Genomic DNA, 14,386 nt, shown 5'->3' with positions numbered 1-14,386 from the left:
AGGACCCATATAAACTGCAGGCTGAGCGCCCCCTACTGCTCCCACTGACACCTTTTCCAGCACCAACCTTAGCTTTTCCCAGGAGGTCTCCCATCCGGGTACAGGCCAGGCTCACACCTGCTGAGCTCCAGTGGGCTGCCAGCTGGGAGCTGCAGGGTGATATGGCTGCTGGCCCTATCGGGGTCAGCAGGAAAGAGAGACAGACTGGCTTTTGTCATCTCTTTGCTCACGCCAGGCAAAAGAAACCCTTGATGATGATAAAAAAGGAGATATACAGTCCTGACCAGAAAAAAAAAAGAAAACATTCACAATTTATGCAAACCGAGGAGGACACAAATATAAGGAAACTCATTGACACTGTCTTTCTCCGGCCTCAGCCCCTACTTTGAATATTGCCCAGTTTAGTTAACTTCCCCGAAGAACAAAATCGATTCAGAACAATGCTCCCCTCTGTGCTCGCTCATGAATGCGCTTTTTTCCCCCCCACGGTGCTTAATGTGCAATCCGCGAGGCCGTGCTGGTGAAAAACAGTCCGCTGTTAAGCTCAGCTAGCCATCTTGAAGGGCTTCGGGTTGGGGCTTTTTTTAAATTTTGAGAGGCCATCAAGTCTCGCACGTTCCTTTAACAGCAACCAAAGCAAGAGGAAAAAAAAAAACAGGAATATGGTTCAAAAGTAAAATCTGCTGCAGAAAATGAGGTGAAAACCTTTTAGACTTATTTTTAAAAGCTGGAGATACAAACGGTGGATCCTTGAGCTCTCTGGGCTCACGGACTGGATGCTCCATTTAGCACAACAGACATCGGATCGAGTTATTTGCCTTTGCAGACGATACCCAATTAAGATAGACGTCTTTTTACATCATAATAAAACATGCAGTTATCTCATGACTGCAGTTCACCTTTCTGCGTGTGTGTGTGTGTGCCCTGAAAACTGACACTGAAAAAATACCAGAAATAGGGGAGACCGAAGGCGCTCACTTCCGCCAAAGCCTAATATCCTCTTCGGGAAGTGACAGGCACAGCAGAACATGGGAACGAGAAGTAACTCTGTGTAAAACAACCACGCGATCGAATCCATGGTGTTCTAATTTAGCCATCAGGTTTGAAATCTGTTCTTCTATCTTTGCAAAAAGGAAAAACTACCGACCGTTAGCACCCAGGACTTTTTTATTTAAATTAAAAGCTGGCCTCCTGGCCCAGCACATGCACGTGCAGAGCCGCGACGTCCGAGCCGAGCCCCGCGGAGGGGCCTTTATCTCCCCTCTGCAGGGGGGGCAGCCGAGGCAGTGACACAGTGACGCACCCCGCTCCCTGAAGAGAAACCACCCGGCCGCAGCCTCCACTGGGCTCCGGCAGCGGACACGAAGCTGGAAGCGGACCAGGCAGAAAGGAGGCAGCCTCGGTCCCGCGACAGCAGCTGAGGCACCGTAGCGAGAGCAGGAAACAAGTGAAACGACAGTCCCAGTCATCCCACCTTTCGGTCGATACATAGATCCTCAATGATATTTAGGCTCTCTGGTTTCCTCCCACAGCCCAAAGGTTAACTGGTTTCTGTGAAACTGGCCCTGGCGTGAGTGTGTTCATGTCTGTGTTTGTGTCTGCCCTGTGATGGACTAGCCTCCTGTCTGGGGTGTGCCCTGCCTTGTGCCCAGTTGCTTGCTGGGATAGGTTCTGGAACCCCCATCCACCCTGTACTGGAGCTGCCAACAACTGCCTTCTGTTTCCTGTTGTCTTTCATGGGGAACACCCATTCGATCCCCTGTTAAAGCTCAAAAACCCCACCCGCTCTGACTGCACACCTGCGACACCTGCGTCCGTCCCGATACCAACAAGCATCAGTAGCACAGCCCTTCCCGGCTCCTTCCACTGGATCACAAGCCTCACTTTTACAGCCACGTGTCCAGCGAACTTCCCCTTGGCGTGTGATCCCGCCAATTCGCCCCTCGCCCGCTGAGCTGCCCTGTCTGCATGTCGCCACGTACAGGACTGCAGGCTGCAGAGAGCGAGACCGCACAGCTGGTGTCCGCAAATCGCTCTGCGTACAGCAATCTGCAGCTTAGGTACGCCGACCCGCGACACATAAAAGTCATCCCTGGTATAGGCAATACCTAAATAAAAAAAAAAAGAGAGCATGCACCATATTCCTTTCTTCCTGGTGATGATGACGATGATGCTTCTGAGCTTCTCCTCCACCTTTAGTCTTTAAGGCGAAAGGACATTTCTCCGTCAGTTCCACTGTTTCGTCCTGACAGAGGCAGGGGAGGGGTGGCCAGCAAACGAGGACTTGATGAAGCGACCCGGATTGGTAGGCCAGTGCCATGTTTTGGTTCTCTCCCTGGCTTGGACAGCCTGCGTTTGAAACCACAGGATGAAAAGCAAATCCAAACCAAAGCTAGGGTCGCAGCAAGAAGCTATGAAAACTCAACACTCGTCACTAGCCGTGGTCTCGATCACCCCTATTTCTCCAACTTCGTGCCTTTTGGTCTCTTAAGATGATCTTTCTGTTTGGCTTTATTTTGGCTCAAGTTTAATATGGGGCAAGAGGGGGGGGTTCTTAGCTCTCTTTATGAGAAACTGTGCTGAGGAAACATTTTCACAACCACTTCAAAGAAAGAAAAACACAACATTGTCTTAATTAAATCCCTTTAACACCAAAACACGCTCTGGAGGTTATTTCAGAACCTGAGGTTTCTGAGGGTGTGACCTCTAACGTGTGTATGTACACTTTATATACAAACAAGTGTGTAAACACTTAAATACTCAAAAAATACTCACAAAATAAACTGCCAGTATTACACTTACCCAGAATATTATCAAATGCCGTTTACTACTTAGTGTTTAAATACACTGCATCGTTAATCACACCTTTTCTCCTAAATACAAGCTTACACTTATTTTGCACTGAATAAAATACAAACGGGGAGAACCACAAGGCTGTGCAGGATTATAGTTTACGTTCCTGAGGTTTAAGTGGAGTCTCCCCCCCCCCCAAGAATTCGCTATAGCAGCAACAACGCAAAATGGAGGAGATAAATTGACATGTGTGCAAGAAAAGAGCAACCCCTCCTGCTCCTGCTTTCACGCAACCATCCAGGAATCGTGATCGGAGCGACAGGAAGGCTGGTTTGGGACAAAACCAGTGATCGTCAAAGGGAACTTTCAGGACAGCCTGCGGAAGGCAGGAACGGAAGCCCAGAAGGGTCAAAACTGACGCTGCTGCAGCGGCCAGCTTCTTTCAAGGGGAACTGCAGCGGTATTTTCATGTTTCAGTGTTCGAAAGAATCAACATCAACGAGGGCATTTCAAAACCGCAATAAAAGCAAAATGTCTGCAGTAACTTGTAAAACCCCCAATTCACACCACAAAATAGACTCATTTTCCGGGTCTGCGCAGTGCCGTGTTCTGCGATTGAGAACGAGGCCACAAAACTACCGGTGAGGCGAAGCAGCCCTGTGACACTGTAAAGAAGCAGGCTTGTGAATACAGCTCTTTTTATCCAGTAGAAATATCGCTCTCGATTTCGAGACGGTTTTGCCGACAAATGCTACTCCGCATGCAGATCACGTTGGAGCATTACTGTGGTGAAATGCCTGCGGCACAACCTGGTGTTATCCGTGCGTACCTCCCATTACATTAGTCGTTACAGTGACTAGTGAGCAGGAAGGGCTGCTTCACGTCGCAATTCGTGGGAACTCGAATGCGAGTTTGCGACAACATGGCGACTTAACAGGACTTTTCACTAAGTTCACAGTCTTGTACTTAATTGGAAATTTGTATTGTTTTCTTTTCTACAACGTCAATGAATTTATTCTGTTAAGGAGATTTAATAACCGGTCTGAGAAACTGAGACTGCTGTTCCCCTTTAATCGCTTGGCTGATTCAGTTCGGCTGTGAAATTAAGGACGCTATGGAAGGGCAGCCCTGCACTGGTTCAAAGGTAAAGCTGAGGGTTTGACCTTCTGAGCTCCTGCGATATTTCAGGAGAGTTGCCTCTGTCTGCGGCCCTTCTCAAGCACTTCCACAGCACGGCTGAGCCAGGGTTTCGGAAAAGGGACACTCTCGGAGAGACCTGTTTACGGCTTTGAGATACGAGAGGATTATCTGCCTCACAAAGGAGGTCCGGGACTCCGCTCCCTTACCAACCCTAAAAAAAAAAACTTAACCGCTTCTCGGATCTCAGCGTTTCATCTGAGGCTCCTGGAGGTGCCTGCCAGGCCAGAATCCCTGCCAGAATCCCATTTTGGTTTGAGCCATTTACAGGTCCACAGGACAGCCCTAATAAAAGCACAGTCATTCAATACTGAACTCTACGTGAGGATTATTTAGGTCTGCCACCGCCTCTTTCTCTGCAGCTTGGCATCCCTCCTTCTCGGGTCACAGCGGAAACCAGCGAAGGGTCGCAGGCACGTATGACGGTGGTTCACAGCTTGCTTCTAATTATAAAGGCTTGCCCCGATGTGAGAAAATACAGCCTGTGATTAAGAGCCCAGCCGCGGAGTAGGGTATCCAGAACGGGCCTGGGTTCCTGGCGTGAGGCCGATTTCACACTGAGCTGAAGGACCACCAGTCACCAGGCCCACTCTGGACCACCCTGCCCCAGAGGAGGAGGAGGAGGAGGAGCGACCGCGATGCCAGTGAGCGCCTGTTCCTGGAACTGGAAGCTGCTAGGGCTCACAAAGACGGCGTTTGATAACGATACTTTGAAAGGCCGGTCTTTAATGAGACATTCTGACACATGCTACAACTACAACTTGTGTAAACGGGGCTGTGGGCGTTAAACATCTGAGTGTTCGAGTATGCCTTACAGTTAAGTGGTAGTGTGATATTTCTTTAAATTTCACACAGAGTTATTTGGTTGGTGCACCACCACCTCTAGGTCAGGTATGCAAAGGCCACAGTGCGTGCGTGCATGCATTTTAAAAACAGTTCAGACAGCATCCAGTACAAGCGATAGCAAAATATGACTGGGATATACCAATACAGGGTCAAAACCGGGGAGCTGGTCAATTCCTTTTAAAACCAGAATTCAGGTTTGAATGTACAGTAAGAAGCCCAGTAATGGACTGGTGCCTTTTCTGGGGTATGCCCTGCCTTGCACTGGTGCTTTCCGGCTCCCCCACGACCTTGAATTGGATAAAGCAGTTAGAAAATGGATGGATGAAGGTACAGTAAGGAACAGTCGGAGCATCGGGATTACAAAACCATATGATGATTAACCTATTAATGAGGGGTGGCTCTGTGGCTAAGGATCTGCGCCTGTGGCTGGACGGTTGGCGGTTCAAAACCCTGCACCCGGCTGGGGAATCCTACTCCGTTGGGCCCCTGAGCAAGGCCCCTAACCCCCACTGCCCCAGGGGCTCTGTACAATAGCTGACCCTGCGCTCTGACCCCAGGCTTCTCTCCCTGTCTGTGTGTCTCACGGAGAGCAAGCTGGGGTCTGCGAAAAGACAAATTCCTAATGCAAGAATGCGTATATGGCTAATAAAGTGATCTTATCTGATCCGATACCACTCAGAACTTAAGAACCAACTTTGCTGAACACAGTACAGTTACTAAGAGAACTCACAGCTGAGTTGTGCTGAGAAAGCAGTAGATGGGAGGCTGGAGACTGTCTCATGTTCCTGGAAAAAGGCCTGTGTGGTGCTTGGACATCCTTGCTACACATGAGGGAAAGGGTCAGAACTGTAACAGTGCGACACTTTTTGATGATTCAAAGGAGTGGAGCTCTGTAGCAAATATCACAAAGTCTGAATATGAGAGTAGACCAGTTGGCCCATCTCGAACTTTAAAAAAAAAACAACCCCACAGGAATATTTTTAAATGTTTAATACTTAATGTTTAAAGATTCTGGGTGCTCAGTTTGAGCCTGTTCTCACTCTGGGACCTCTCTGCACAGCACCTGCAACTCCTTTGACATGAAAAATTTGAAGGCGAACTGCAACGCTAGTTTTGTATTTCGGGGTTAGAAATAATCAGCCTTCTTGAGAGCATTTCAAACCACAATACACATAAAATGCACACAGCAACTTGTAAAACCTCTGATTTACATTACAAAACAGGCATGATTTCCAGGTATGCGCAGCGCCATATTCCGTGACTCGGAACGAGACAACAAAACTTCCCGTGAGATGGCGCGGCCCTTTGACATTGTAAACAAGCAGGCTTATGAATACATCTCTTTTAATCCAACAGAAATATTGCTCTCAAATTCGAGACAGTTTTGCCGATAAATACAACTTACTTGTTAACTCTGCCTGCGGATCACGTTGGAACATTTCTGCGGTGAAATGTTTGCTGCACAACCCGTACTTATTCGCTCGTACATCACAGTACATCAGTCAGTCAGTGACTAGTGAGCAGGAAGGGCAACATCACGCCGCTGTTCATGGGAACTCTTGCTCTCGCTTTTTTCTACACCGCCAAGTAATTTCTCTGCCGAGATTTCATAAGCACTCTGAGAAATTAACATGCACCTTTACAATTTAAACTAGTTCTAGTTAACAAGGCAGTCACCGTTTTATCAAGTGCTAGATGAGACAACTAGCTAATGCTAAAAAAAGCATCTCCTTTGTGCGGCACACCAGATAGCACCAGCTTTTAAACCCAAAATGAGTTTAAACCGAGGCTTTATGAAACCAATGGAAAAGAAAAATTTTACGTTGAAGATACAAACAATACGGTTAACCGCAGGCGAGACTCTACTCCTGCCGGGAATCAAACGAGACTGGCTGAATGGCGTCACTCCCATGACAGCGACAGACTCTAAGGCGCTAAAAGATCGAGCCTTGTGTCGTGACAGAACTCTGAACTGTCAGGTTCCAGGCGGGGGAGTTCGCTGCTGTGACCTGATCACTGCGCCTGCGCTGAGCCCTGCAACACATACAGTAAAGCACAGTGGGGGGGATCGCACAACCAGATTCTGAAACCCTAAAGGCACGACCACAGGTCCATCTGAGCGGAACGTTTTCAAAAATAGTCAGCCCAAAATCACACCATCAAGGCGTTCGAAATGACTCGTTAGCCTAATATCGACAGCGGCGTCTTGAAAATGCACTGAAAGTGTGTAAAATCGATGTTGAGTGTTATGCGCACGTCACACTTAAGTGCTTCGGTACATCTACTCTCTCCTGTTCACGCTGAGCTCCGGCATCTTGTAAGTCGCAAATTAAGCATTGACCAACCCACTGCAAGAGTTGGGTTATGGGATAAAAAGGGATTAATGCATTAAAGCGCTTACTGATACTACTTAACCAATTGCCCGGGTTACAGAGACATTTACTACAGGACGCCACCGCCTTGTGTGGTAAAACACAAATTCCTCATCAGCTTAACGTTTGCTCTGCGATGCGTCAGCTGAAGGAGTCGGCAGATATTTTTGTCCAAGTTCTACTTCCACCAGCGACGCTCCAGGGGTTCATAAAAAAAAGATGATGTGCTACTGCCACTGAAGAAGGGGGAAGGGAGCCAACAACTTTTATCCACAGATCTCGGGAGTCAAACGCCAACTTCGTATCAATCCTTCTCCGAACGTTGTTGGAATACAAGCTCCAGACTATTGTCAGTGAGAGAAACTAACCCCACGTCTAGTAACTTAACGGTATGCTCCACCCTGCTATAAAACAAGCAAAGAAGTTCAAGAAATTGAAGAAGATGAGTACTACAGTCCACTATGCGCAACAGAGCAATCACATGAACTTGGGCTACTCACCTCAACAGCTGTGATCAGCAGCTCATCTTCTCTCTCGAGTTTCAGACGAACCAGGGGGATACAAGTGGAAGCTATGATTAACTGCGTGTCAAACCCAAGCACGCCAGACACTCAACACAAGGCGTCTGGGAGTGTGAAACGAGATACACAGCTGTATTGTTGAAGGCGCTGCTTTGGCTCCCTTCGAGAAACAGCTGGATGAGACTTTACGCCAAGGGTTTGGAAGCAGGGAACAAGACACCCAGCCCTGGTGCTGAAGGTGACACCCTGGCTCCTCTCAGTAAACAGCTGGACCCTTTTATTAATTAGCTGCCAACCAGCAAGCAGGCTGGGGGGGCTACATGGCCTCCTTCTGCCTGTAACCTATTTCCTGTCCTTCTAATGTTCTGAAATACATGGCGTATCCAGATCGGTTACAAATGCAGCACTGGAGCCCCAACAGCATGAGGAGAATGCACACAAACAGTGTGGAGCCAGCAGAGAAGCTGCAGGGCCAGGAGGCTGCAGAGATGAGACAGCAGAGACGGAAACTGCGCCTCTTTATAACAATCGCGGCGCAGGACCCCAAAAATAAGAAGAGGTTAAATACATTTAAAGGAGAGGGAGGCCTTCACCAACAGAATCTCTTCTTTTAAGAGTTGAAATTGAGGTATACATACTCCTACACGTCATTATGTGGGCCGTACCGATATTCAATAACGCTGCTGGGCGTAAGGTCTGTCCCTCAACCCCCGGAAAGGAACTTTGCGCTGCAACACACGACAGGTGACAAAAAGCAAAACTTTTCGAGGCGCCGATACGTGCTTCTGAAAAGACCTTGCCACAGACAGTGGTTTTGTAAAAGCCGGCTGCTCGCACACCACCATCTGAAGTTCTACTTTCCACAGCAGCAGGTCTCTGGGACACAAAGATGGCAAAACAGACGAGAAATAACATCTTCGGCACATTTTGCAGCCAGGAGCACACATGCACAAAGCCCAGGCCCGCTTTGAGAAAACGATTCATCCCCGCGCCAACGGCTAAATCCCTCTCCTTTTTAACCAGTGGAGAGGCAAAACCCGTTTCTCCGTAGCTGAAGGCCTTTACCCCCCCCCCTCTCCTTGAGCACACGGCACCAGCTGAGCTCCCAGCACCGGGTTCGATGAGCTGCTGTCCCGCTACGAGACCTACAAGGCCTGTGCAAGACTCCAGACAGCGCCGGGCGAGTCCCCATCCGACGACCTCCAACATTCAAAAACGTCTAGAACATCAGAGGGATGTCTGGAGCGACCGGGGGTCCCAAGAACTCAAACCGGGGGAACGAGAGAGAGGTCACCTTTCCAAACTCTTGCGTTTCTACTTTCTTTTTGTCTGCAGGATACACCACTAACACAAAATTTAGACAAACTAAAAGACAAATTTTCCCGTGACTAGAACACACCAGCAGCAAGGACACACAGTACGCATGCTTTTATTATTCTCCAGTGCAGGCTCAGCGCAATGCAATACTGTTTTGTACACATCTCCCCCGCCAGCGAACTACAGTGGAGTTTCGCTCTTACTGTACAGCCTCAAATGAGCTGTAACGGAACACCATCGCATAAAGACATGAATGCTGAGCCCGTCCTGTCTGTTTTTACAATACTGCACCAGGAGGCAGACCTGCTAGCATCCCAGCTGGCTGGGTCTGAAATTCTAAGAAAACTTAAGGCTGCCAGGGAGCTCTGAAGCCCAGAGGAAGGGCTGAAGGCGCTGGGAGACACGGTCACTGCAGGAAGTGAAGACTAGACTCGATTTCCCCTTTCACAAGCACAGGGCCCGGAGACGTCCATCTCCCCCACAAACGCTCGACACCGTCACTTCGCCCCCCCCCACCCTTTTTTTTGCCGTGCTTTGAAATACAACATGTTCGCAACCGATCCCACCTCTCTTTGAAGTATGTTTCTCTGAAAGCCGTTCGACTGCGTTACTTTCTGACTTCCTCTGCAGTGCAGTTACCTCCAACGAGCCCTTCAAGTAATGTAAAAAGAAAATAGATTTCATTTACTAAAAAGAATCCTTGACTGGTGCTTTCATCCAGAGAGACTTACACTGGTTTCAGTTTATCCGGCTGGGCGCAGCTCAGGGGTACAACAGCAGTGTCTCACCTGGGATTCGAACCCACAGCCTTGCAGTGACAGGTCCAAAGCCCTGAGCGCTGCCCCACACTGCTGTGCATGTGAAGCATATCCGTGGATCACTTTCATCCATTAAAACTGTTTCTCTAGGAGGATCTGCTGGCAGATTTTTAGGATGGACTTCTGGGGGGGGGGCGAGGAGACACGCGTGTGCCACCCACGGGTGGAGGAGGGGGGAGGTATGGCGCAGCGCGTCAGGGAAGAGCCGGAGGGGTTCAGGGTCGAGCGGGCCCCCCTCTCTTTTCCGACTTTTCTCCCCTGGGGCTTTTACTTTTCGCAGGATCTCTCCCGTCTGCTCCCTCCTCCCGCCCCCCCCCCCCCCCCCCGGACGCACAGGCGCCCGAAAAACCAGCCCTTGCCGGCACTCTCTCCGTGACGGAACCGCGTCGCAGTTCCCCTTTTCAAAATGACTCGCGGCCACTGCCTGGGGGGGGGACTTCATTTGCAGATTCCGGCTTTCCCGAGCTCTCCCCCCGAGTTCGGACCCTCATTCTCACCTGCTCCGTGCCCAATCCCTCCCTTTCCTGCTCTCGTCTTTTGTTCTCTCCTGCGTTCTCGATGTGCTGCTTTCCCCTCTCGGCCTCACGCTCGAGGAAGCCTCCACAGCCCAAATCCTGTCTCTTTGCTTCACCCTTCATAGTCTACCTTTACCTGTGCCTTCGCCGCCTACGGACACTGCCGCAGCTCCCTACCCGGACGTTAGGAGGATATCACGGCCCTGACACCACTGCTGGCCCTGCTGCCGTCACTGTACCTTAAAAAAAAAAAACTCAAACTTTTTTTTTTGAATACCAGACGACGCGGGCCTGAGCTGCCTCTATCCCCCCCCCCCCCAGAGGAAGGAAGCTGAGATGAAGATTTCAGCTCCCTCTATAAGCAAATGAGAATGTTTCAATGGAATAATTATGAGGAAATAAAATTGTAGTAATAAACGCTGCATGGATTTAGCCGGCACGCACAACTTTGCTGCAGGGGAAAGATCTCACACTCGTCTGGATGTTGCTGTTCTGACATTCACACACCTCCGTTATACACCTTCCGTTCCCCTGCCTGTGGATTCTTCTAAAAACTGGAGATTATTTTTTTTTAAAGCACACTGTAATTAGACATGTTGGAAGAGGAGTGCTAATTACACTGAATCTTCAAGTCCAAAGATGAGCCCTGGACTGCAGCTTTCTTGACAGGCGAAAATGCTGAGGGTAGAAGGCATATTGCTTCTCGGAGACCTTTAAAATGGGAGGAAGTCAGACTCAAACAGCAAAGGGCATGTTTAATATGCTTATCCTGCAATCGACCAACTCACTTTGCGAAAACATCAATTGTTATCACTAATTAATATCGTCTGATATTGGCCTAACGTTATATGACGTTAGGAAATAATGCAATGTTAAAACAAAACCGCAATGAAACGGAGTTAACTCAAAACTGGAAGTCAACCCGAAAACTCACTAGCAACTACCAATTATTTTGGTATTTCTCTCGCTTTTTTTAAAGACAAATCCTGAATTAAGGCAAGGGTCGTGACGCGCATCCGGTCACTGGCAGATGCAAAACGTTGGGGGGTGTTGGAGGGGAGGGAGACACTGTAATTGAATTACAACGGCGTGACAGCGGTGTCCTGCCGTCGTGATCGTGGGTCTCGGTGATGACTTCCTGTTGTCGCCGGAGAGCTACAGTCCGGCCGCGACACGCACAGGCAGCCCGGGGTGAGCGCCTCAGCCAGAGCACGCCGCAGATCAAGCCATCGATCCGCTCGCAGATCGCAGAAACAGAACCGCGGCTTCTTGTCTGCAGCAGCCAACAAAAAAACAAAACAAAACACCCCCGTCCCGAATAGGAGCCCTCTCTCCTGTCTTTAACCCAGATTTCTACCCAGAAACGTTCCGACTTTTGTCTCCGCGGTGAGGCGGAGCGTCACTCCCCGATGCTCTCGGGGTTGGTGCGCCGTCGCCTGTGCAGATGCAGAAAGGGGGAATCGGGGTGCTCTGTGGGGGTCAGACACACACTCGTCTTTGTCCCAGCAAAGCCCGGCACGGCGCCTGGGTAGCGTGGGGGCAGCTTGATCGCAATTAGTTGGCTATCTTCGGGCACGTCAAACGCGTTCGTGGGCAAATAAAGAACCAGCAGGCCACATAAAGCAGAAGAACATCCCCCCCAACCCCAACAGCGCCTGTTCTCCGGAGGAAAAACACACACACACGCACCAGCACGGCGTCAAACGGCACCGACATTTTTAAAAGCGATTTAAAGCTCCGAGCGCGTCTTTATCGTTAGGGGCGGTGAGGATGACGGGCGGAAGGCAGCTTGTTGCACAAACTAGCTGCAGAAACAGAAATCGCTCCCCTGAATTTTTTTTTGTTTTAAAAAGTACAATTGCAACAGCAGCAGCAGCAGCAGCAGCAGCAGAGAAGTCGTGCTGTTGCCTATTCTTGTGCAACTGGGGTTGAGGGAGGTCCCGGTCGCGTAATACTCCCGCTGATGGTGAATAACGAGGATCTTTTAATAGCTGCACCAACAGATCAACAGCTGTCAGCCCTCCCGTCCTGAGCACAGATCTCGGGGCGAGCAAGCGGCTCACGCCCGGACTCTCACTCGCCGCGCTCTCACCTTGTCCATGAGTTTCCAGCATTTCTCCACGGTCCTCTTGTCCACGGCGCCGGGCGGGTGATGCGAGTGGAGGTGGTGGTGGTGGGGCTGGAAGGCGTCCTTCATCATCCCGATCAACCCCCCGCCTTTCTTCAGATTGCCTGCCATGCTTGCCACCGGCCGGCCGGCGCACCCCCCCCACCACCACCCACCACCGGGGGCTTGGGGGAGACGGCTACCCGGGGGGTGGAGGGTGGGGGGGGGGAGGGTGACCGCCCTCCCCTCTCTTCCCTGCCGGGGCTCCGGGATGCCCAACACCTCCCGGAGCGGACAGCGCCCCAGCGAGGGCCGGTCAGGGGGGAGAGGGGGAGAGGGAGATGGAGTCCTCTCAAAGCGAAGGTCCCATGAGCTCCCGATCGCTCGTAATGCCAGTTAAAAACGGTCGTCCCCAAGAATTAAAAAAAAAAGGGCAAAAAATAAACCCAGCTGCAGCAGAGACGTCAGGACTTGAGGACGTATCCGCCCGATGGATCACCTATACACTCTCCCCGGCTCCGGAAAGAAATTAATCCCGAAACGCGTCGCCCGCCCGGCAGCTCTTCTGCTTCTCCTTTAATGCAGGAGTGTCGCCCTTCCCTAGCAAACCCGGTGTTGTTTTTTTCGTGGGGTTTCGTTCGGCGGCTGTCGCCCTCTTCTCTCGAAGCTGTGCCTGCGCTGCGAGACGGGAAGTTTCTCCGCTGAGACGAGAGGTAACGACGGAGGAGGAGGAGGAGGCGAGAACGGAGTGTCTGCCCCCTGAGCGCCAGAAGGCAAATATACATTAAACAAAAAAAGACTGAAGCCCAATAACGCGAGATCGACCGCGGGTGGAGGGAGGTTACACAAAAAAAAAACTAACGTAAAGAAATAAATTAGGAAAAATAATCACCGCCTTCTGTCTCCCCCCTCCCGCGAGTGCGGCCCCAGTTTTTCTAAGCACATCCTTTTCCGCTTTTGAAACCACGCCCCCCTTCGCAAGACACACCCCCCTTTGGTCACTCCCCGGTCCCGCCCCCTTTCCGACGCGACGCGATGCGCGGGCACGGGCCGAGCTGGGGACGGGAAAGGCGCCGCTGCGACGGGCACGAGCATCGCCTGCGAGGGCTCCCGATTCCAGATACTGCTCTTCTGCTTTCTTTGACATTTCTTCCTATCTTTTTGGATTTCAGACACGAAGAGCATGCACTGAGATCCTGCGACAACATACTTGATCGAGCAATTAACTATTGTTTGCTATGCGGGTGCAAACAATAATGCGCTTTTCATCTCAAAGCACAAACGTATTTAGGAGGGACCCCGGTTTTGGAGGCAGGGGCAGTTCTGTCCGTTACAAGCCACACACTCTCCCTTTTTGCAGTTTCTCGCCCTGCTGTCCGGTACGACGCTGCGCTGTTGGACACAGAACCATTACTTTTCACCCTCGCCCTCACAATAATAACAGCTGATCTCACTGCTGAATGGGATTCAAGGCTATAAATAACTCCCCATTCATACAGCTCGTGTCAGAGCACTGTCATAATCCCTACCTGCGGACGAAATGGCACTAAATAAAACACCTAAATGCTGGTTACTAAGGGACAAAACCGCAGGCTGAACCGCATCCCGTAGCCAGCTCGCTGGGTAACCCGCTGAGTCCCTCAAACAACAGCGATGCGGCTTTTAACTAGACGAAATCGGATGCAAGTCTTCCTGTTCTCGGGTCAAAAGGTTATGGGTAAATAAATGCCGGTAGCGTGATAAATAGTTGACTAGTAATCAAAATATGAGCTTTCTGTACACGCGTTCCCTTGCGCTAACAGAAAGTCTCGCCTTTCAGGAAATGTGCTGTGAGAGATGAGAACTGGGTTTTGTGAGTTCTTTTTTTTTCCTTTCATGACATTAAATACTTAATTAATGT

At 50.2% G+C, this 14,386-nt stretch overlaps 1 protein-coding gene across 2 annotated transcripts in view; it reads right to left on the bottom strand.

Moving 5' to 3' along the window:
• cbl (Cbl proto-oncogene) overlaps positions 1-13,460 on the bottom strand; it is a 52,942-nt gene extending 39,482 nt beyond the window's left edge. For both annotated transcript variants that reach the window (XM_088939745.1, XM_088939746.1), the window contains exon 1: positions 12,472-13,460. In XM_088939745.1, coding sequence (XP_088795871.1) covers positions 12,472-12,618 — 147 coding nt within the window. In that variant the 5' untranslated portion in view covers positions 12,619-13,460. The remainder of the gene's footprint in view (positions 1-12,471) is intronic.
• Between the last annotated feature and the right edge of the window lie 926 nt (positions 13,461-14,386).

Source organism: Atractosteus spatula, chromosome 22 (assembly GCF_055471065.1).
Source record: "Atractosteus spatula isolate fAtrSpa1 chromosome 22, fAtrSpa1.hap1, whole genome shotgun sequence".
NCBI lineage: Eukaryota > Metazoa > Chordata > Actinopteri > Semionotiformes > Lepisosteidae > Atractosteus > Atractosteus spatula.
Note: the sequence above shows the minus strand (reverse complement) of the source record. Positions and strands in the feature narration are given on the sequence as shown.